This window comes from Populus trichocarpa, chromosome 14, assembly GCF_000002775.5.
Source record: "Populus trichocarpa isolate Nisqually-1 chromosome 14, P.trichocarpa_v4.1, whole genome shotgun sequence".
NCBI lineage: Eukaryota > Viridiplantae > Streptophyta > Magnoliopsida > Malpighiales > Salicaceae > Populus > Populus trichocarpa.
The window spans coordinates 606,578-632,452 of NC_037298.2; the positions used below are offsets into that span (position 1 = coordinate 606,578).

The following is a 25,875-nucleotide window of genomic DNA, read 5'->3' on the forward strand; positions in this document are numbered from 1 at the left end:
CAAGAAATGATGAGGTAATTTTTTAAAAAAGTACAAGTCTAATAACATTTTAAATTATTGACTTCATGGTTATGATTTTTAAATCTTAACAAATCATCATTAAATTCATATGTATATGATGAATGCCTCTATTTAAATGTGAGTTTTATCAATTGATTAGTTTTAAGATTTAGTGGGTTGTTTTATGATTTTGGGTTTTGGGGTTTAAAATTATGGGTTCTTTGATTTTTTGAAGGAATTGAGTAACCTGGTTGATTTTTTAACAAATTCTGTTTCTGGGTGTTTCTAGTTTTGTGTTCTCGGCTTGATTTTGGGGTTTTCAGCCATGGTTCTTTGAATTTTTTAAGAAAAAGGGAACCCGGTTACAGAAATTAAGGAATCAGTGAAGTAATTTATGTGTTTTGTTTTTTTGAATTGATACATGCAGTGACAAGTGCAAGAAGGATATGTCAGTGGCTTTATAAGTTTCCACGGCCGTAGCTTTGAATGCTAAAATCAAGATGAATTCGGGTCAGTTCAGTTCCTTAATTAGACAATAATTTTTTCATTTGCTAGTTGGTTAATCACTAAGTGGGTTTTAATTGCTTGTTATGATTTAGGGCCTCAAGTTGTTGAAAAGCCAACTGAAGCCAAGAAGGAACAGGTTAAGAGGCACTAATTTTGTTTTGCTACCCGATTAATCAACTGAATATATGTTATGATTTGGGGATTGTGAATTAGTTATTTGGTTTGTGGGAAGACAACAACCTTGACAGAGCCGAAAGCGAAGAAAGAGGAGAAGGGCAAGGATCTAAATGTATTGAAACGGCCTCCCACACAGCTCATCTTGTCCTTTGTTGCAGTATTTTTGCCCTGGCCATTAACTTGTTTTTTCCCACACTTCTCTTCTAATTCTAGATTGAAGGCACCAGGAACTGAGCTCTTTTCGTGTTGCTGGATGGCTTCTTTCTGACCTTCTGGCATGCAAGTTTAGCGCGGCTTCTCAGCCCTTCTCCTCTTTCTTTTCTGCTTGAGTTTTCCGCTTGTTTTGTGAGAGATTCGTTGCTAATGTGACTGCTTTTTGCTCTGATTCGCAGGTCAGTCATTCCTGGATTGGTGCACTACTGCACTATAATGATTGCCGATGAAATGTGCTCTAATTTGGCAAGTTGTTCGGATTGTAATTTGTGTTGGGGGAAGTGCTGATTGCCCGGCCATTCCATCTTCTCTGTGGGTGGTAGCTAGGTATGGTCTTCATGTAACCAAAGTTTGGTAAAGCCTTATTTTCAGTTTCATTTGATTTGCTTTTTTTATTTATTTCCCACACACCTTACCACTCCATTTCACTTCTTTTTAGGATGGGCTGCCATGTTTGCTTTGGCTATCACAGCTACTGCCCGGATTAGCTTCTTTCCCATCATGTCAAGTTGTTTAATTTTGTTCTTTAAGAGAGTAACGGATTAGCTCGGATTAGCTCTCTCGGTTTCTTTCTTGCATTTGTTTTTTGGTTGTTTTATCTATGTTGTTCTTGGCTTTGGTTCTTTTTTTTTTTTTCTCATGGCAATCTCTGTTCATTGTTAATTTTTTATTTCGATTGTGAGTATGGCTGTGAAAATTGGTTTTGCTAATCTTTGTTGAATGTTTTTGGACGGTGGCTGTATAAGTTGTTTTGATCTATTTTCTCTGCATTTGTTTTGGCTTTTGGTTATTTTTTGCTCTTGCAATCCCTATTTGGTGTTTTTTCTTATTGTTTTGATAGGTTAACCAGAAGATTTGGCATCTTATACGTTGGTTTTTTTGGTTTTGGGTTTTGTTTGCTATGTGGGGCCTCTTCTCCTGCGTTTCCAGCTTTGTTGGGTGAGCTTATGTGGTTTTATTTTGCTGGTAAGGCCAACCATTGAGGTCCTTTTCAGCTCTTTATTTTTCCTTTAAAGATTAGTGCATTCATGAGTTGTTTTGTGTTGTTTTATGATGTTGTTCCTTCGAGGATTTTTAGGCTCTCGGTTCGAGGTGCTTAATCAGTTTATGATCCTTGGTAGGGAATCATGCGAGCAGTTAAGAATCATGCGGGCTGCAAAAAAATACCAAGCAGCTGGCGTTTTTAGTTCATTTGCTATAACAGCTTGTTGCTCTTTTCTTTTTTGATCAAACCTATTGGTTGCTTGGTGTTTTATAGCTTTGTTTTCCCTTTCCTTTTCGGGTTTTTCTCTTTGATGTTAACAAACTTCATTGTGCTTCTTTCTCACTCTTATTTGGTGCTCTTCAGGTGCTGCTGTTCTTCTGTTTTGGTGTCTATCTCTGATATATTAACAGCTTGATTTATCAAGATCTGTTTTATACTGTTGTCATGGTGTTCATGTCCCATGGACATGGTTGTCTGGTCTTTCTAGCCCTTTTGCTTTTATTTTTTGCTTCGATTAGGTAAATGTGTTTTTCTTTTTTTTTTCCCCTTTCACACCGGTTTACTAGGGTGGGGAGATTGTTGAGTCGGGTCTATTGTGAACTGGGTTAGAATATTGCATTTTGAGCAGCTTATGTTTTCTCAAATGCACATTCATCTTCTATATATCTTACTCAAATCGGTTCTCCCTGTTTTCCAGCAAGCTCCATTCTTCCATAATTCCATTACACTTTTAAAAAAGAGAAGTGACTACATAATAGATTGCTTTGCAAGGCATATTATATAGATTTTGCCACATTTTTTTATTGGCACAAATTACGAATTTCTTAAGCATATTGTTCTTGATATATATGCTTCCTATATGAAAAGTGATTACACATGATTGATGTCTTAATAAATTTTTATTTTCGAAAATCTATCACTCATTGTTTTTGCTGTCACCTCTGCTATCACCTCTGCTAAGATCACGCCCATTCTCTCCTCGGTCAGCTTCTTGGTCTTGTTTCAAGGATCTGACAGTACATCGGAAGCAGTTCTTTTTGTGTTTTTTTTTCTGCCGCAGTTGTTTTCTCTTATACATTGCGCATGCACTCTTTTACCCTTTCTGTTTTTTATCCAACATTTTGTTTCGTTTCGTTGGCTCAGCATCTTATTCATCACTACATTTACGACTTTGTAAGGTGTTGTTTATGTTGGTGCTCTGTTAGCGATCTCGGACCCTATAATCAGGTTTTTTAAGAGGCCTTTATTCTTCTCTTTTTCACTTTTTTTTTGTTATTTTCCAGCCTGTTATTTTCCGAGAGAAGCTGACAAAATGCCCCTCGTGTAAACGCCACTGTCCCTCCTAGGTCTCTGAAACAACAAACCAGTAACCCTCCCAGTAGCAGAATTGCATCGAACACCCTCACAGTCCCCTCCACAGAAATCTCTTCCTATCCATGATGAGAGAACAATCCTTCAGGAATTTGCAGTACAACTGCATAACCATCTATCCATCAAGAACAATGGCCATTCTACATTTAGAATATTCAGCTTTGAAAAACATTTATGGACATATAAAAGTAGAATTCTTAAATGTTAAGAAACAAAATCTAATATAAAGTAAGAGAAGCTACATTGCAGACAGATAAGAATTCACAACCATGCCCTCATTAAGCTCTTCTATTTTCGTGATAAGCTTCCAGCTCCATGCATTTTCTTACTTTCTATCAAATATGCTTATCTCATAAAGACAACAGAAAACTGTGCAACTCACATGTTTATCCACCATCCAGCCCGACAAACACTATTCTGCAGAAGCTTTAAATAACCATTATGTGGCTTCCTTCAGTCTTAGAGGTTCGACTGCACATACAATAGTTAAAACAACCAACTTCTTGTTAGTCTTGGAAAGAAAAACAACGCTAAACGCTAAACTGCAAAATGCAGGATGATATCCATTGAGTAGAGAAAAAGTGGGAGTTCTATATGGTTTCTACAATATTCACAATATGAGTGCTATTCATATATTCAAGTAATACAGGAAGGAAGGCATGAATAATCTTCTCTTTTAATTTTCAATTGAGTTGAGGTGCGACATACTCTTTGTTCATGTGAAGTATTGACTGAAACTAGTTCTTGTGGATTTCTATGCATCTATTTACAGCTGATAGTCTACGGTGCTGGCCAAGCAATACCATCCTCTCTCACAGTTCTTTTTATGGACGTGTGATACTGGTAATGGAGAAGAACTTCTGTACTGATGCTGCTGGAAACAGAATTTTGTATCATTGATAAGTATATATTTTGATACATAGTAAAATTAAGCTAATTAATAATGGCATGCGATAGTGTCCGTCCCAATACATTCCACAGAAATAATCATCTCTAAGTTATTTGTAATGCACAGAAATAATTAAAATTTAAAATATTTAGTGATATTAATATTACAATAATAAGTATAAATTTGGTTACCATAATAATAAAAGTTAATAAGATATTAGTCTCTAATAACTAATTGGTTAATCTTCAGATTTAGTGGTTTGTTTAAAGTGTCATAATTGTGTATAAAGTTGATGATATTAAAATAAATAATACTATATAGATAATGCAATTATTTTTAATATTAGAATAATGATTGAAAGAATGCTGGATTGCTATTGATTTTATCATTGATAAGTATATATTTTGATACATAGTAAAAGCTAGCTAATAATGGCATGTCATAGTGATGGTTATTGATTTTATCATTGATCATTGATTTTATACATGGTTATTTTGATCAGTATACATTTTGTTAACATAATAGTAAAAAGATAATAAGATATTATGATTGATTTGGTTACTTTTGATAAAATATGTCTAAAGAATCAATTCTAATTATTGCTGCTTTTATTATTTTGAATTCTTTAATTGGTTCTCTCTCCTCTCCATACTACAAAGTAACGGAATAATTTAAGCCCCAACTTACCTGTACACGTGTACCCTCTATCATATATAGACTTGTGGGATATGAGAAATCTTGGGCCACTCAGAGCCATTCTCCTTTCTACAATTTTCTTTAAGATGTGGACATTCCCTAATATACAATGTCTTTAATTTGGAGAGGCGTTGAATGGCTGTTGAACTTGGCAGATACTCGAAATTCTTGCAACCCACAATAGTGAGAGATTGAAGAGAAGAAAGGTTGGCCAACCATTCTGGCAATGCTTCCTCAAATCCCTCTCCCTCGAAACGACTTATACACAAGCTAGTAAGGGCAGTGAGGTGTTGAAGTTGGTGTGGTACACTCTTCAGTTTATCCCATCCAACTATCCATAGGGATTTGAGGGACCCACTCAAGTTGAGGTGTTGGATTGAGTTTAAAACTCCTGCAGGAAAAGCCTCCATCTCCTCTGAGAAACCACCGATGGTCAATCGCTCCAGTTGGGTGAGGCCGCCTAAGCAATCATCCTCTGGGATATGACTGAAACTGGGACACGTGGTGATTTCTAATTCAACAAGAGAAGGCAATTGTCGTAAACCATGCCAATCAATACTGATGAGCTTATCACAACCTCTAATCCCTAAACTTCGTAGCGAAGACAATTCTTGTAAACCACTGATATGGATAAGCTCACTACAATCCTTTATTACTAATTCCTCTAGAGATGCGCAACATTGTAGTCCGCTTGGAAGAGCTCCCAATTTACATCCCCAAATTTCCAGTCTCTTCAAAGAATATTTCAATTCTCGGAAATCACCAGGAATTGAGATCAACTCATCGCACCAAGATATATCCAATTCCACCAGAGCTGTGCAGTGCTGTACGCTTGGAATGGATGCCAGCTCCGGACAACTCCTTATCCATAAAATCTGAAGAGACGTGAAGCCATGAAACTCACCACATAAATATCTCAGTTCGTCACATCCGTTAATTTCAAATTCTACAAGAGATGAAAGACCACATATCGGAATGCTTTTCAACTTGCCACACCGTCGAATCCACAACTTTTCAAGACAAGGAAATACTGCAACAACTTCTCCACCTGGTACCATCCATTCTTCAAGACCATCCATTTGGTACAGAGTGAGTTCTTCTAGTGCTGGAAACAGTACTGCTGCACTGCCACTGCTGCTATAGAACTCATTGCCTATACATTTCACATTAGGCATTCCACTCATCTTTAGAGTCTTAAGGCGAGGAAGACATCCAAGTGTTGGGAGTTGTCTGCACTTGCCGCAGTCTTTCAAACTCAGCTCCATCAGATTATTGAGTTGCAATATCCATGATGGGAAATACTCACCCCCGTAACCCTTAATTTTCAAGCTTCTTATGTCTGGGTGAGGTTGCAGGCCTTCCAGCGCATCCTCGCTGTTAACACTGCAGCTATCTTCATCATCACTCCATTCAAACACCAATTTGTTCATTCTTTTTTGACGCAGTTTTGCCTTCTCAGCTTCTTCTCTGTCTCTAACTTGCTTAAGCTTGCATATCTTCAATGCTCCTCTTAGTTCATTCAAACATCCCAGCTCTTCAACCATATGATTTGGACCCACTACAAATAAAGGCAGAGTTTGAAGGCGTGTTAAGAGTCTCACCTCATCTGGCACTAGCTTTGGATCACTAAAATGGAGATGTCTCAAGCTGACTAAATTCCTCATTTTCTTGGGAAGCTTTTCTAGTGAGTTGCAATCAGTGAATCTTAATGTTTCCAAATGGTAGAGCTTGGTGATGGATTCTGGCAATGCTCTGATAGCAGTATCCGAGACATCAAGATATCTCAAATGTCTCAACTTGTAAATTGAATCAGGTAACTCTATGATATCAGACTTTTTCAATTTGAGAGTTCTCAAGCTTTTGAATTTCCAAGACCCATTGAATACATCAACCATTGAGAAAACAGTTCGCAATTTTCTAGCATCACCCGCTGGAAATGCTGCCTCAACATCCCCACGAGATATGAGATTTAGATGAAGAATATGAGATGCACCATCAACAGCCGAATCCTCCTCCAGATTTAACGCTTCTGATTTTGAAACCTGCAATGCAAGATCATGCACAAGATCATGCATCTTGCAACTTGTTACGATCTCACACTCATTCCTTTCAACATCTTGGAAAAAGGAATTTGCAAGCAAGTCATTGAAACACTTGTTGCCTTCGTCTTCCATCCTCCCATTTGATGGCCTGAGAAAACCTTCAGCCATCCAAAGTTGAACCAGCTCTTCCCTTTCAATTTCAAAATCTTTAGGGAAAATGGAACAGTATGCAAAACATTTTTTCAGTGATGGCGATGACAGGTGATCAAAACTGAGTCTCAATATGCGCAAAGCTTTATCTCCATCCCGAGAATCCCAAATTCTACTGTTTAGAATTGACTTCCACTCCTGTGCCTGCTTTCCGTGAAGAGTTCCTCCCAAAACTTTAGCAAGTAATGGAATCCCTCCACATTTCTTTGCAATATCTTTTCCAATAGATTCCAAGTCTGAAGCTATTGTTTCTCGTCCACCCCTGCTCACCTTTTGCTTGATAATGGACCAACATTGATCATCTGAAAGTTGCCCTGGCTCGTGCTGACTCCCTGGAGAAGTCTTCATCGTGTCCGCTACTTCCTTAATACGCGTTGTTACAACAACAGCATTCCCATTCTTATTGTTGATTTTTAATAGTTGCTCCTTCAAATCATTCCACTTATCATGGCCTTCCCACACATCATCAAGTACAAGAAAAAATGTCTTCTTTTCCAGCTTTTCCTTAAGTGTTTTCATAACTGCATTTAGATTGCTCAACGTAGTTCCATCAACATCTTGCAACATCTCTCCTAAAATCCTCCGTTTACTAAAATCATTAGAAACACAAACCCATATTATTACATCAAAAAGCTTTTTCTCCGTCACCACTTCACAAACTTTTTTTGCTATAGTAGTCTTTCCAAGACCTGCCATCCCCACAATAGGGACAACAGACAGAACTTGTTGACCGATCGAGCCAATCAGCAATTTCATAACTTTAGAGACATCATCCTCCCTTCCTACTACAACTTCTGAGCTTTCAAGCAAGGAATCTGTCTCTCGGTCTATATCCCGGATAACTTCAGGAGCACTCTCTACATGTTGAGATGCAATTCCCAGCCCAAAGCGAGTTGCAAGTTTCTGAATCTCATCCAGGGCGTCATTGATCTTCTGAACTTTCCGACCCATATTCAGACGGAATGCGGCAGGGTTGTGGGATGAAAAAAAGTCACGTACCTTTCCCTTCTTTTGGTCTTTTCGGAGAATCTCATAAGCAAACTCGTCTAGAACATCTTCAGCATTGTAAGCTACATCTTGTAGCTTCTCCAGCCAAAGCTTCGCAGACTTGTCTGTTACTGGCCTTCTGGCTGCATCTTGGAGCACAGCTTGGATCATGGTCAATGACTCTTCGAGCTTTAGCAGCTGTCCCTCCAATCCCCAGGCAAGTCCGATCCCTTCAGCAGCTATGGAAATGACCCTTGTCAAAGTCTCCTCCATGGCAAACGTAAGAAAAAGCTCTGCTGCCATATTCTCTTGTTTTCTTTGGGAAATCAAGGAAGAAAGATTGAGGAAAAGAGAGATAAGAATGGTCTGAAAGTTGTGAAGTAGGGATGAAATGAAGTGTATTTTGGAATGGGGAGATGCATTCAACTTGAAAGCAGAGGGTCCCTCCCTCACTGTATTAATTGATTGATGGCAGCTGGCAGCTGGCAGCATCTTCCACGAACCACTGCTGTCAAATTAGTCATGCAAAGGCGAAGAAAATGACCCTACCTTCTTATCTTGTGTGTCCAGATCCATCTAAGCCTGTAGACAACTTGAAAGCAGAGGGTCCCTCCCTCTCCCTATATTCTGTTGACACGCACAATAAATCTAAGAAAGTAGTGCCTATATTCTGTTGACACGCACAATAAATCTAAGAAAGTAGTGTCAGTACATAGACTTCGGTTGTGTATGAAATTAGGATTGAAACTATATTTTTAAAATTTTTGAATTTTTTTATTTTAAATTAATTTTTTATATATTTTTATATATTTTTTATATATTTTTATATGGTTTTAATATATTAATATTAAAAATAATTTTTAAAAATACAAAAAAATATTTTAAATCATATCCGGTCCCATATTTCCATAATCTGTTATCCGGACGGTTATTTTCTAGGATTTTATTTTTTGAATTTCCCCTCTAAATTTTGGAATTTTCTGCTATTTTTTTTAATTTCCTGTAAATATTGACGATGCAATGGATGCTATTTTTTCTGCTTTATAAATTTGTTGAGCCATTTATTATTGTTATTATAATTGATTTAATAACTAAAAAGTCCTTATAATTTAATGTTACAACTTTATCACCAAATTATGAAAAACAAAATCCCCTAATTTCTCTCTTTTTTCCATAACTCATCTTCATCTTCATCTTCACTTCTTCTATCTTCTCCCCTCTAATTCCTAGCCTCCAAGCCATAGTAGAAAAGGAAATTTCAGAAAGTCCAGTCAACCCTATGGAACCCAAAAATTTTAACAATAAAAACTTGTTGTATATCATTTTTATTTTATTTTTACATAAAAAGGTAAAATAAATTAGAAATAAATGATAATAAAAATAAATAGATCTTTATATATTTCTTTTCCAATAAAAAGTTAATAAATAAAATGAAATATTTAAGATATTTTATTATAAATATAATGTTTCATAAATAAAAATTAACCAATAAAATAATAACATGTTGCATTTTCCAAAGATATGAGTACTTCTATAAATCTTGAAAAAAAGAGGGTCTCACTTTAGATACAGAGAGGAATATAATTCTTTTGGGGATAAAATCTTTTCCTTAAAACAAGCTATTTAAGCAATAAATCTCTCTTGAAAACTCTATTTGATTAAGGCTAAATGTTCAATAAAAAAATTTTAATAGCACTTTAAAGACAAATTAAAATATTCCTCAAAATATTAAATCATCAAATTTCACTTGGCAACATGCGTCTAAATTCATAATTTTGTAAATCACAAATCTTAGTTTAATTTCATAAATAAATCAAATCACTATAAATCAAATTTTAAAAAAGAATAAGATAATTATTTTATATTTTATAAAAATATTTTATATAAAAATTGTATTCTGTCATAAATTTTAATAAAATTAAATATTTATACACATATTCTTACTTAATCTTCAATACTCAAATTTATGTTTACAAATCCTTACAAGGAAGTTTAATAAAAAAAAATTCTCAATCAAATCTATATTTAAAAACCCCAATTCATCCACTTCGCTCTTGGAAAAAAAAAGGAAAAAAGGAGACACAAAGATGGAAAAAAAAGGAGGGGGGAGAAAGAATGGAAAACCGAGAGAGAGGAAGAAGAAAAAAAACAGAGGAAAAGACACGTAGTTGGGCCGAGTTCGGCCCAGCCCATGCATTTGGGCCGAGTCTGGCCCATTTCAAAAAAAATTAAAGAAAAAAAATATTTTTCAATATTTATAATTTCCTCGTGTGTATTGTTTTACACTGTTTTGTTTAATCTCAGTCTGTTTTTTTTTTCATTTCTAAAAAATACGAATTCGGTATTAAAATACCTGGTTTTCATCAAAACTTCCAAAAATACAAAAAAAAAATTAAAAAGAGAAAAATATTTTTGTGCATTCGGCCAAGTGTCTCAAAGTTAAAAAATTATATAGTGTTTTTCATACACCAAAAAACAATGTTTTAGCATGTATTTTGGTTTTAATAACCAATTTATTAAAGTCAATAGAACATTGGTCAAAATAACAAAAACAAAAAAAAATTATTTTGTGTTGTTTTAGTATAAGAGATTATGAATTTATACGTAAAATGTATTCCCAATATTAAAAAGATATTTTCTTTTGACAATATTAAATAGTTAGGTTTTTACCCATTAAGATAAAAACCTCCTTACCGAGAAGGACTTTTCTTAAATTTTAGACAGACATGACCAATAATTAGAAATCTCAACAAGACCTTAGATTTTATCAGACAATAAAACAATGCAGCTTACCTTAGGTAGAGCGTATTTGGGGTGCTAATATCTTCCCTTTACATAATCAGTCTCCGTATTTCATCTCTGAGACCAGTTAGGGTTCCTAGTGACCAGAATAATATGTGGCGATTCCCATTCAAATTTTCCACTAATAAGAGACAAGAATTCCTTGTCTCTTCACATTTACCAGATAGACCTGATACATGTTTCCTTGAGGGTGGACGATCGTCGCGACACCACACACATGCAATATAAAAAAAAATAGAAAAAAATGACTAAAAAACAAAGAGCAAAACAAATTTATAGACTACCACTCAGGATTTTGAAGACCTGAAATATATATTGGTGAAACGGTGTATCGTAGCTAGGTAAATTGATCTGCTATTCTTTCTGCTTCATAATCTTTTTAAGCCTTACTCTGTAGGAACACATTTGTTTTGTTATGCTCCAACTGCTCTAAGTACTTTAGGATGATTAATATAATTTATAGATATTAATTTGAAAAACAGAAATTTATGGAAAAACAATGTTTTTATTTTGTATTAAAAATTGTTTTTAAAATCATTTTATTTGAAAAACCACGCTTCTTCTAATAAAAAAGAAATATTTTTATTAAAAAAATATATATAAATAAAGAATGAAAGTTTTGATTAAAGAGATATATATTTTCCCTTTTAATTTAAATAATTAAAAATTCTTGAGTACTTATTTAAATCAACAAGTTTTTTATTTATTAAAACAACTATGTTGCTAATTAAAATATATATATGTTTTTGTCAAAACAAATAATAAATAATAAAAGAGAATTTTGACTTTTTTATGTAAAATTAATTTATCAATTTTTTTACAAATACTTATTTTAATTATCTTAAAATTAAATAGCAATAAATTTCTAAAAAAGACATCGTGACGCAATAACAGAGAAAAAAGACATCGTCAAGCTGTGACTGCGTGGAAAGCTTGAAGATATAAAGGAAGTCGCAGTAAATAACCTGTTCTAATATTGCCTTGCCCTGTACCTGCCAGTACATACACTACTGTTATTTTTTTTAAAAAAACAACAAATTTGTAAGTCTTCTTCCAAGTCTTTCTTTCTTTCTTTATTTGATGCAGCGAGTTGTTAAAGAGATGATTTAAAAAAACAAACATATTTAATTGCATTTCCTAATCTTACGTACAGTCTTCTGCCAAGTCTTTCTTTATATATACATATATTTGAGTTGAAGTATTCTAGTGGCCGTCAATGTGATTATATTTCTCAAATGGGAAAAAAAAAAATTACCAGTTAACATCGTGATTTTGATGGCTGGTCCCAGAAGAACTAAAGTAGACTCTTCACCCTTTTCATTACATGATAGCAATTCACTGTATCCATGAAAAGGACATTTTATTTTTCAGCTAACTTCCTAGCCATATATCAATCAAGCATGCATAACACCATGGCTTTCATTTTATATATTTCACCATATTCTGAACTTGATTTGCAGCATCAACTAAATTTATTGATCATATTGACAACATTCCATGGAACGTTAAACCGACGCCATCATGTGTCCGGAAGGCTTGAAGGAAATGTGTTCAGGAAAAAGGAAACGAAAATAACAGAGAATAGCAATGGTAGTAAATCTTCGGTCTTCGAGAACGACATCAAAAGGATATAAAATAGATGTGGAAACAGAAAAGTCTGCTAGGTCTGGCAGACAAGAGAGCTAGAGATCTGTGCATCCGATGTGATCACCCCATCGTCACCCTAAACATTAATTGGATTAATTATTGATCCATGTTTATTTGAACTTATTTGATTTCATATAAAAAACACTCATGGTGGCTGCATTTTCCTGAATCACATGAACTAACCCCTGTTTTTAGCTAGGTTCTCTTTGCCAATGGACTTTTCTTCGAGTCTTGTGCTAATACATAGTTAGCACCGTAGCACCGCACCCAGATGTGCCTGACCATATTAATTATTTCGTTCTCCTTTCCTATGCACCAGTCCTTAACCTCATTATCCATTTCCAAATGCTCAAGTCTATTCCCTCATTAGTTTACAGAAGTGTTTTGCCATGTGATACTGCGAGATGCCCCCGTTGCTTTCTGCAATTCTTTTGTTTTTTTCTGTCTGGCTAAATGATGGATATTCATGAACATTATTAGAAAATGAAAATAATTACTGAATTTGACATTAATCACGGTGCACCCCAACCTATATCAGAAAACTGATTTCTGATATTCTTAATATGGTCTCCCTAATAATGACTTTGTCTTAATTGGCTGGTCACAACTGGCAAGGCTTCACAGTAATTATTTGTCTTGTTCTTGTGTGATCGCACCTATTGCTCGAGACCTTAATTTAAAAAAATTACTTTGAGGCTGTTTGGGAATGCTTTTCAAGAGCGTTTTGTGAAAAATTTTGATTTTTTTTTTGTTTTGAAGTAATATGTTTTTGATATTTTTAAATTATTTTGATATGCTAATCTTAAAAATAATTTTAAAAAAATAAAAAAATATTATTGGTATATTTTTTTGAGAAAAGCAACTATAATCACATTTTGAAAAGCACTTTGTGTCTACTAGCTGTCGAAGTCTTTCTTTATTGTTTGTTTTTCTTTTTCTAATGAAGCAAGTTGTTGAGTTTGATAATGACAGGATTTTAAAAAACACAGTTAATTGCATTTTCTTGGATGTTTGTATTTTGGAGTAAGCTAGTCAAACTAATTTTATAGCCAATTAGTCTTTCTTTTATATATATATATATATATATATATATATATATATATATATATATATATATATAAAGCATCTTTTAAATTATCTACATAGTTTATTTGTGGTAGACCCTCATCCAAATGATTAAAATTCTTAGTTTTCACGAGCACAATTACATCAAAAGAGTTGATTGGAGGCTTACATAGTTGTTAATTTCAGGGTCTATAGGATTAATTAAGGTGCACGTAAACTGACCCGATCACCCAAGTTAATTTTTTTTAAAAAAAGTTGAGATTGAGCTATGCACTAACTCATAAGAATAGCACTTGAGACTCATAAAACCTGTTACACACTCTTAAGAAAACCACCTCATCAAAGACTCTACAAAAGATCGCACACCAGAATTGTTTGAAAAATGAAACAAGAACTTATGATCAACAGGCAAAATATATGTACGTAATCCGATTCTAATTTGATGGAGGAGATGGATCTTTTAGCTTAAATGATTCACAAATCTTTCTGCAAAACTCAGATTCTTTCTGCAAATCCCTCATATCAAAAAGGAAAAATCAGCAGATTCCATATCATTCAATTCCTTTGTGCATTTACACACTTTTTAGGAATTCAGAAATTAACAGCGATTTCAAAATAACAAACTATTTGTTTATTATACATAAAAATTATGTTAAAAAAGGAAGAGATGAAGTCTTGGACATGAAAGGGGTGTTTAAGGGTGAGTTTCAACCTACTTTTTTGTCAAAATTTATATATTTTTGTTTTAAATTTTTTTTTTTGTATATTTGGATCATTGTGATGTGCTGATGTTAAAAATAAAATATAAAAAATATTATTTTGATATTTTTTAAGTGAAAAATACTTTAAAAAACAACCACTACGACACTCTCAAATACCCCTAAAGAATTTACCAAACTTGATAGAGTTTATATGTTGAAAAATCCTTAAAACAAGTAATGGATTAACGTGGGTAATTTGAAAGCAAAAGTAATTTAGATGTTACATGATTCTTAAAATAAGGAATGATTTTATCAAGCAAGCTAATAATCTTGTAGGCTGATAGATTCAGCATGCTGGTAACTTATAGAAGGATAAGTAGTAGGCTTGTAACTAATAAGCAGTAATCTTCATAGCAATTTTTTTTTTATAAAAATATATTTTTCTATCAGGATCTCACTTAGATCAATAACAATTCCATGATTGTAATTTTTATTTGAAATATTTTTTTTTATTCTTGAATTTTAATTATTTTATAATATTTTCATCAAGTGATTGAATCTTAGTTTTTTTCAATTGAGACAAGTACAAAAAAACCCTGAACCACGGTAAACGACAACACTAGTAAAGGTATGTAATTGCTAGTGTTGATCACTAATATCATAATAATCTACAAGTTACAAAAATATACTAGATGCCATGCCCGCGTGATGACACGGGCTTGTGGCATGTTTGAGCGTTGTCGTGGATTTGGGAAAAAAATCATAAAAAAAATTATATGGAGGAAAATTATTGTAATCCACAATATTTTTAAGAAAAAAACTACAAAGCTAAATTCTTAACCAGGTTAATGTTAAAAAAATAAAATCAATAAAGATAATTTTGAAAAAAAAATTGAAAGGAAAAAAAACCAAGCAGGGAAGAACTGTAGCAATCTATAGCGTTTCATGAGAAAATTTAACGTTGTAATTCTCAACCAGGTCAATATTAAAAATAATAAAATCGATAAAGATAATTTTGAAAAAAAATCATGTGGGGGAACACTATAATAATCCACAGTGTTTTAAGGAAAAACATTACGAAGCTAAATTCTCAACCAGCTCAATATAAAAAAAAAATCGACAAAGACAATTCTAGAAAAAAAAATCATAAAAAAAAATTATGTGGGGAAACACTATAACAATCCACAATGTTTTAAAAAAAAAACTACAAAGCTAAATTCTCAACCAGCTCAACATTAAAAAAATAAAATCAACAAAAACAATTCTGAAAAAAACAACACAAAAAACATGAAAAGAAAAGGAAGAAAAATTTGAAAAAAAAAAAGAAAGCAAAAGGCAAATAAAAAAAAAACATGTGGGGAAAGTTAAAGTTAAATTCTCAATCAGCTTAATATTAAAAGATCATTTAGGAAAACACTGTAGCAATCTATAGTGTTTTGTGAGGAAATATACAATTGTAATTCTCAACCCGCTTAATATTAACAAAATAAAATCAATAAAGAAAATTTTAAAAAATATCACAAAAAAATGAAAGGAAAAAAAACCATGCAGGGAAAAACTGTAGCAATCTATAATGTTTCATGAGAAAATCTACAGTTGTACTCAATATTAAAAATAATAAAATCGATAAAGACAATTTTGAAAAAAATCATAACAAAAAAAATCATGTTGGGAAACATTGTAGCAATCAACGGTGTTTTAAAAAAACTACAAGGCTAAATTTTCAACCAGCTCGGTATGAAAAAAAATAAATTCGATAAAGACAGTTTAAAAAAAATTGATAAAAAAAACATGTGGGGAAACACTGTAGCAAGGCAAAAATCATGTGGATAAACACTGTAGCAATTCACACTGTTTTAAATAACTATAAAGTTAAATTCTCAATCAATCAGCTCAATATGAAAAAAAAAAATTACAAAGATAATTCTGAAAAAAAAACAAAAAAATCATTAAAAAAACCATGTGGAGAAACACTGTAGCAATCCACAATGTTTAAAAAAAAACTAAAAAACTAAATTCTTAACCAGCTCAATAGTAAAAAAGAAAATTGACAAAAACAATTCTGAAAAAACAAACAAAAAAAAGAAACTTTTTGAAAAAAAAAAACATGTGGGGAAAGCTAAAGCTAAATTCTCAACCAGGTCAATATTAAAAAAATAAATTCGACAAAGATAATTTAAAAAAAAAACATGTGAGGAAACACTGCAACAAAACAAAAATCATGTGGGGGAAACACTGTAGCAATCCATAATGTTTTTTTTTAAAAAAAACTACGAAGCTAAATTCTCAACCAGCTCAATATAAAAAAAATAAAATCAATAAAAATCATTTAAAAAAAAGAAATAAATCATAAAAAAAAAAACTATGTATGGAAATATTGTAGCAATCCACAATGTTTTAAAAAAAAAATTACATAGCTAAATTCTCAACCAGTTCAATATTTAAAAAAATTAGTAAATATAATTTTGAAAAAAAAATTAAAAAACAAAAAAAAAAGAAGTCAATTTTGGGGAAAAAAAGAAAAAACAAATGTAAAAAAAAAGCAAAAAACAAAGAAAGAAAACATGTGGGGAAAGCTAAGCACCTCTAGCTTAATATGAAAAAAAAATCTAAAAATAATCATTTTGGGGAAAAAAATCATAAAAAGAAAGAAAAAAAATCATATAGAAAAACATTGTAACAATTCATAATGTTTTTTTTAAATGACAGAGCTGAATTTTCAACCAGTTCAATATTTGAAAAAAATAAAAAAAAAATAATTTTGAAAAAAACATATAATATTTTTTTAAAAAAAAGTAAATCATGGAGAAAAAAAACAAACATGTAAAAAAAAATAAAAAAAAATAGGAATGCTAGAAATGGTGGAGTCGCCTTGTTCTGGTTCTAGCTAGGCCTGCGTTTCCCCCAAGTAAACGGGTTAGCCTCCCTTTTAATTCAGGGCAGTCCAACAAAAATAAAAAAAACATATAATTAAATAAAATTTAAATTTTTTTAAAAGTGCAGTTGAATTGCACTTTCAAATACACTTTTAGACTATGTTTATTTGCATTGTTTATGTGGTTTAAATTGCAGTTAGCTTGAAAAAAATATAAAAAATGATGTCTTTTTAAGTTTACTGCATTTTAAAACACGACATTAGCACATAGATAGACATGCATTTACTAAGATTAATGGAGGTATTTTGTCCTCATCAATGTAAAGTTTTAAACTCTTGCAAGCCTCTAGTTTCATTTCCAATGAAGACCGACCAAGTACCATTATTGAATGTTAGTTTTTGGACAAAAAGATAAAAGTGGAATTAAATCTTGGCCAAGCTAAAAGAAAAATTCAAGAAGTCATGGCATAACCTTGGTATTTACAAACTGCTTCTGGCCACCGAGTATAACATTAGACCAAACATACCACTCTGGGGAGCAGCATTTTTTTCCTGATCGAAGTCTAGCAACGTGTTTGTCTGCATGATTGCTACCAACCTTTTAGATCCAGGGGTAATCTTTAGAGCCAACCCCCATGGTTTGGAGGTGGAAACAGATGATTGATACTGAAAAGGTGGTCTAAAGATTTGAAATCCGGTCGAGCATATAATGCCCATATGAGAGCTGAGATGAAGAATACCTTGAATTTCTAAATGAGAACATGAAACTTCATGTCTTTTGCAGCTGGGATTTGAAAACTTCTACACTGTAACTTTTTTAGAAGTATTTGGGTGAAAGTTTTGAATTGATGGGGTATTGAATGTTGTTTACCGAGCACACTAGACTCGCTATTTCTGCAGTGGCCTGAAATGATGCAAGGTAAATTTCAAAGATTAGCTTGGAGACTAATCTCCAATAATACTACTTGGGGTATTTGGTTGTTGATGAATAAAATTGTTTTTGAGGAGAAAACTATAAGCTTGTTTGATTGTTTCTCTTTTATTCTCTATCGGGTTGCTATTTAGTTGCATATTCTGGATCCAAACTTTATCTATATGGAAAATAACTTCTTAAAATCTTCTGATGGTATCAAATTATGGTGTAATAAGAAATCTTAAGTAGTTTCTTTGTTTTAGTTGTAGTAGATTAATTGTTTTATTTTATTTTTTTTCTAAGTCTATTTCCTTCTTCTTTTTTCATGTCACTGTATTTTATTTTAACTATTAGTATCATGGCCTTTTCAATATATCTAGATGATTATCAAATAAAAAAAAGAACATGTTGCTTCGTCAGCACAGGGATCTCCAAATACCTAGCTTTCACTCGGTCATACCTTCTACCAACAGTTGTTCACCTGCAGTTGTTGCTTTTCTTGGAATCCAATTTTATAGTATGCAATAACTTAAATTCGGCCGAGGTTGAAGCTGTGTTTTGCTTGTATACTTGAACTATAAGCTGTTGGAATTGCTTGGCAATTAAAGATAGCCAATCGTTCTTCAATGGACAGCTTTGTACTTGTAGGATATTCTCTGTGTTTTTTAATTTTAGGTCGTGTTTGGTTTGTTATTAGTATAGAAAAGACAAATATAAAAAAATTAAAAAAAATCTTTTTTGAAAGGCTAAAGGCATCAAAATAAATAAATTTATTTTTATAATAAAAAACAGAGGAAAACATGTCTTATTCGTCTTTATTATCTTTGTTTTTATATTTAAATGAAAAAAATATTGTTAATGCTTGTGTTTTATTTTCTTTGAAATTTTTTATTTAAAAATAGAACATGAAAAAACATATTTTATTCAGAGACAATAATCAAAACCTACTAAATATTGTTAATGCTTGTGTGTTTATTGCAGTTGAACTTGAAGCATGTATATATCAAAATAATACAAGCATGGGGTAACTGCATCCATCCATTTTACTGGTGCATTTAAACGAGATTAGTTACCTAAACCTTAATTAAGGGCAAAAACTTTTTGTTCTATAAGCCGGACAATTATAATTATTTGGTTCTTCGAAGCTGGATTGCAATTAGGTTTCACTTACTCGATCAAAGCAGCAGTCTTCGTTGAGCATTTATCGAAGAATAAAGAAATGCAGACAGCTTTGCTTTGTTAGGATCGAGACAAAACCAATGTGTATTTGCCTTATTAGAAATCTGAAGTCTAAACTCCAACTTGATCCAATTTTATTCTCCTTATCAAAACATACATCAATGGTTTGTCAAATTTGAGAAATAAATCTAATTTAAGATAAAATTTAGAATAGAGACCGGTTGATATAATATGATTAGACAATCAAATACTTTTACAAGTATTTTGCTATAAATAATTGTGATGAAGACCCTTTGGTCTGAGTAAATGCAAAAGCAAGACTCTAGTTGTTTTTGGGTGCCGTAGACTGTAGAGCTTTGAAAACCAAAAACTAGGCTTTATTACACCGAGAAGAAGAGGAAATTTATTTCTGTTTTTTTAAAGTCTAGCAGTCACTGGAGGCTTTTGGCTTTAGAGTTGTTCTGTGAAAATCAGACGTGGGTGGGGTTATTGTCCAAAGCATGTGATGTTTTTCTCGTATCCATTTCCTTTAAACCTACTCTGTTAAAAACTTAAAATTACTAGTATGCTTTGTGTCTTGGAAATGCTATAATTTTGGTATTAGATAATTTATATATAACTAATTGTTTAATTTAATAATACAGCCTAACATAGGATGATTATATTGTTTAATTTATCTATCTCAAATGTCACGAGATAGCCTTGAAAAACTTTAGAATAAGTAAGAGGGATTCACAAATCCTACGTATAATAGCTACATCACCAATATGAGCAACACGAAATCCCTTACCATCTCCAACCTGAAGTTGATTGTTAAACAGGCCTCAGGATTGGTCATTCCGGCCTAGTCAGGAGTGATATAATGAGCCGCTGCAGTGTCGAAGAAGCACTGGATATGAGATCTAGACCTAGAAGGAGCTAGCCGGTGAGTGAGAAATAACGTGAGCAGCCTGTCGAACATAACGTTGTGGGCAGTTTTAACCATAGTGATTCCAGTCATTGCATAACTAGCAACAGGTATTCTTACTTGCTGATTACCACCATTATTGTTACGTGATATATTACAAAGTTAGAAGAGTAGAAGCTCTGCCGATTGTTACTGTTCCAGGAACGACAGCCTCTTCCCTTGCCACGGTTTCTTCCACTTTACCCACGATTATTATTACAAGTATCATCAAATCCTTGTTATCAGCTACTGAGATTAGAATTTGGAGAAATTTATATCAATAACAATCTAGCACGAAGGATTCTAATCATCCAGCCAATCGACCAGCGTCCAAACCTTCCTTACCATGCACATGGCTGGAAATTCATGCTTGTTGAAGCAAATCGCATTGAAACTGATACTGTTTCCAACGAGTAATTGACTCGAAGCTCATTAGCCGCATTTTCTTAGCTCTACTGTACCGCTGCTTCTCATTTCTGTATGCATGTGGTCATATTTAGACATATCTTATTGATAATCCTCAACCCATCTTATATTTTTGGGATGTTTAGCAGTTTGTGAGCATTAATTTTGACACCATACCATACCTATTAACATTATCATAAGCAGACATCAATTCTTACGGCAAGGACCAACCTTGAACTCAGGCCACCAGGATCATTACTCCCTTTCATTTGAAGTCAAAGTTCACCGATGAAAGGTCATGATGGTGAAATGTGCGACATAATGTTGTCACATCCTAACCAGACGAGGCGTTATAATGGCCATCACGTGATATTAGAATTTTTACTTACATTTGTAGAGCTCGAAGTATGTTTTTTATAACTTACCAGAAGAAAAAAATTTATTTTTATTTTTTACTTTAGTTCTTTGGATATTATTTTATAATTTTTTGCGTTTAAGAAAAATTACAATAGTAATTCTTTAGAACTCAAACATTTAAGACAAAAAATTTACCTCCTACATTAGTTTATTACAATAGAAATAATAGCAATAATCCTCATCTGGTTCCACTACATGGTAATATTCGATGGCAATTTCAATTACGTGGTGTCCCTTTGTTTACTACAGACTTGGATTTGAAAGTTCGGTTTGAGAACCAAGCCTATCCACAGCATGGGTTCAAGAGTATTTTTGGACTCTAGCGTCCTAAAACAATGATTAAAAAAAAATAGTGTAAAAATTTACAAAAATAACATAATTCCAAGACTTTTTTAAATTATAAAATTTTAAAAACACAGTATTTAATAATTTGAGAAAAGGAAAAAGAAAAGAAAAAGACCTACACTGGAATTCTGATCATGACATTATTAGTATTATTAAAAAGATATCAACAAGATGAATTCAATAATATTAAAAGATATCAACAAGATGATTAGTGTAAAGATTTACAAAAAATAACATAATTTCAAGACTTTTTTAAATTATTATAATTTAAAAAACACAGTATTTAATAATGAGAAAAACTTACACAAAAATTCTGATCATGACATCATTAATATTATTAAAAAAATATCGACAATATAAATTCAATAATATTAGCATCACCAATAGTAATTAGAATGGATCACATAAGAGATATAAAGACAAGTGAGCTCCGATATTTTTAAATATTTTTAGACGGTTCATGTGGTTTATTTTATTTATTTATTATGATATTTTTTTATATTATTAGATTTATTATATTGAGATCTTTTTAACCATATTGATAGAGTTTATTAAAATTTTGATGTCTATTTGGTCTTCTTTCTTTATTTCCTTTCTTCTCTCTACTCTTTTCTAATTAAATAATGTCTCTTTCAGATGTTACAAGTTAAAAGAGTGAGTGTGGATGACATTTACAACTTGCAAACCACATATGTTATACATGACTCTCTATGTTATTATATATATATATATATATTGGAATGGGTTAAATGAAAATGAAAAAAAAATTCAATGCATCAGCAAACCCAAGCGGCTAGCACTCATCCTAGAGGCTAGAGCTAGCATCATTTGGGGACCTCTGAGGCCTATTTTGTAATGGATGGTTATCTTAGGGTCAACACGCAACCCCTGCTTTTTAATTCCAAGTTGATTTGGGCTACGCAAAGACAAGTCTAGCATCTGCTCCAAGATCCTTCCACATGTAACTACCCCCCAATAATCAGAGAGAGAGGCCACTGGCAGTTTGCACTCAGAGAGAGGCCACTGTGGTGGCTATATAATATTTTTTTATGTGTTTTTTGAATAAAAATGGATTTTAGGGGTCAAAGATTCATCTTTCTTGTTTTTTAAACCATCACTGTGGTGGCTTCTATCTGAATTTAAGGTTTTTAGTTAATGATGTGTTATTTACCATAACATATACATTTCATTTATTTTTTTTATATGTGCCATGCCTATATTTATTTATATTTTCATGTTAACCAAATTATAGCACTACCTCCACCCAGAAAAAAAAAATCATTAAACAAAAGGCAATTACATCTTTTTTTCATTTTCAAGCTGAAACTATTTAATACATGTTAACAAGAAAAACGAAAAATTCAAAAGAAGATTATATAACTATAATTATAAATAAAACTAATATGATATAAGGCTTTTCACGATGTGTTGATGTTTAATTTAGTAAAATAAAATAAAATTTTATTAATTTAAAATATTTGAAACTTTGGGGATGAATTTTTAAACAGGAACAAAAAATCTAGCCTCTTTTTCTTTTTTAATTATATAAGAGGTGCATTTTTAAGTATTTTGGTCCTCAAAGTTTTTTTTTTTTAGCCTTCAACATGGAGTTTTTATTAAAAAAATTATTTCATTGTTCAATATTTGTTTGATTTTGAATTCATTGTTTTGTTTTTTTATCATATAATTAAATTTTTAAAAACAATCCATGACAAGTTTATTTTTTTATGTGAATATATGATAAGAAAATAGAGATTTATTTTTAAAAAAAACAAAGAAAAAATTGGAAGAAAAAAAAAACAAAAAAGAAACCAAAACATACTAAATCAACTTGAATTTTATAGCTTAATTCATTAAACTCGCATTTTGTATCATTGATGAATTATAGATTTGACAGGCTAAATTGTATTTATTTGATTAAATTTAATATATTTTTATTTTAATAGTTTTTTAAAAAATTATCTTAATATTTTTTATAACAATAAAATCCTAGTCTAACTGACAGTAGCACGGTAATAACCTAAGCCATACACCTATTTAACATGACAATTTTTTTACTTGCTTTAATAAAACAACTTTTATTAACATTTAACACGAACCTATGCATTTAAAGTTCAAATCAAGGCTTTCATTAGGTTAAAAGACATTTTTTTTTCTACAATAACCCAACCTAAAGGAGCTAGTGAAAATTTTGAAAAACTCCTTCCGTCTCATCTCGGAATTGTGGATACATGTTTAAGTGCTTTTTTTTTCTTTTTTCTTTTTTTTAGTGTTATAGATTATGTTTTTAATTGTTTTTTAAAAGTGTATTTAAAAAAAAACACATCAAATTATTATTTTTTAATATTTTTTTATAAATTTAATATGCTGATGTAAAAAAATAAAATAAAATAATAATTTTCATGTATTTTTTAGCAAAAAAATATATTTTAAAAACATCATGCATAGAGATGGTAATAGATATTCGTGAGTTGAGTTTCTTGATATTCTTATTCTATTTATTATCCACCATATAAAAAATTTATATATTCATAAACTATCACATAGGTTTTGAGTATTCAATGAGTATCTATTGTTTACTATTATTTATTAATCAATAAAAAAATAATATATATATATATATATATATATATATATATATATATATTTTGGAGGATGATAAGTATTGTTCATATATATGTGTGTTTCATATCAATATTAAAGTATATATATATTATATTGTATTAAAAAAATCTATATATTCTAGGGTTGAAGGTTTCGAATTAGGTTTGATAATATTTATATTATTTTTATTATCTATCAAGTTTGAAAAATTCCTACCTTTTCACATCGAGCCAGGTAAATATTCATTATATTCAAATTAAATTGTCATCTTTAATCGTAATACGAAACTAGCAGTAAGTATTTGTGTAAGATCGTGGTATAATTCATCTTTTTTAAAAATAAAAAGCAGCGAAAACATGTTTTTCTTGCTATTAATTTTTGGATTGTATCGCGGTTCGAATGATGAAAACAACAAGGTCCACCAAACCTAAATTCCTCGGGCCACACACAGACCTGCATTTCTAGCAACTCTAATTCTCTCTGGTTTCTTTTTGTCTCAAGTTGTAAACCTCCGGTTTCTGGATGGAAAATAGTGTATCTTATGTGTGGTTTACAAGGCTTTCAGTAATTTACTCGATGAATGATTACCTTCTAACAGATTTGAAACTTGTTCAAAAACATAAGTTTTTAGGTGAAAAAAATACTATTAGGAACGACAACAAGTATTTATTAATTCGGTTTCTATCATATACTTGCTCTATTTATTATCTGGATATTATTTATTATACAACATAAATAAAAATCATATATATTAGAGGTATATATATATATATGTATTAAATAATAAAATTATTAATATTATACATATATTATGCAACATGAAATAAAAAATTAATATATATATATATATAAATGTATTAAATGATAAAATTGTAAATACTATAAATATATATATGTATATCATGTCAGTATTTACATATATATACATATATATTTGACATGATATACATATATATTTATAGTATTTACAATTTTATCATTTAATACATTTATATATATATATATTGAATTAAAAAAAATACATACATACATTATAATAACACAATTTCTTTTGTCCCCTGAACACCTGTTTGAGAGGTGGTTACTTTTGACTTTGAGTTTTTTTGAAAAGTATTATTGTTTTTTTGAAAATATTAAAAAAATTTAATGTTTTTTAATAATTTTAATGTATTAATGTTAAAAATAAAAAAAATAAAAATATTTTTTAATATTTTAAAAAAACAAATAGTTTTGAAAAACAATATTCACGACATTACAAAACATACACTGAATATAAACCCCACCTGCATGCCGGTCTTATTATTAATAATAATAAATAAATAAACAAATAAAAATTAAATAAAAGGAAGAAATGAAAAATGAAAAAAATATTTTTTTCTGTTTTTAATAAACAAATATTTTTTTTTGTTTTCTTTTTTCCTTAAAAAGAAAATTAAAAAAAATCACTTTCTTTTGTGAACCAAATATCTAGGGATGAACTTCCCAAAAATGCTAATGAGAGGACCAGAATCAATTTGTGGGCCGATTCAACAAATCTCTTGTAAACCACTTAGCAGCAGCATCATGGCGATGATATCTACAAAATCACTACTGCAAGTACCATCACCTACCTGTCTTTCCTCTGCAAAATATGGCCAATTTCTCTCAGTAACAACCACCCCTACTTTCTCTCCCAAAAGAACACCCCTTACTCTTATCACTACCCGCAGTGCTAAGAAACCCTCACGTCTCATCATGGGGGCCTCTGCATCCAGTTTCTCAGCAGACATAGGTGGAGTCCTAAGTGATGTTAGCATTTTTACCACTGCTGGTCAACCTGTCATGTTTAAGGATCTCTGGGACCAAAACGAGGTTTTAATAGTTTCTCTTAATCTAATGTTGCAACTGTGTGTAACAGTT

General features: G+C 31.4%; 1 protein-coding gene across 7 annotated transcripts in view; it reads right to left on the minus strand.

The window, feature by feature from the left end:
• Positions 1 to 3,093: 3,093 nt before the first annotated feature.
• The window catches only part of LOC18104761 (putative disease resistance protein RGA3), a 32,911-nt gene continuing 10,129 nt past the window's right edge, over positions 3,094 to 25,875 (minus strand). Inside the window, exons 2-5 of one of the 7 annotated variants that reach the window (XR_002977831.2) lie at positions 4,830 to 5,415; positions 3,962 to 4,127; positions 3,636 to 3,724; positions 3,094 to 3,368 (exon numbers count right to left, since the gene is read on the minus strand). Coding sequence is in view for 2 of the 7 variants with exons in the window: in XM_006374723.3 (XP_006374785.3) it covers positions 4,850 to 5,415 (566 nt within the window). In the remaining 5 variants the exon portion in view is untranslated. Of the gene's footprint in view, positions 3,369 to 3,407; positions 4,128 to 4,829; positions 6,123 to 25,875 lie in introns of those variants that run through there. The other 6 variants (XR_002977832.2, XR_002977830.2, XR_008057315.1 and 3 more) reach the window with 6 other exon arrangements.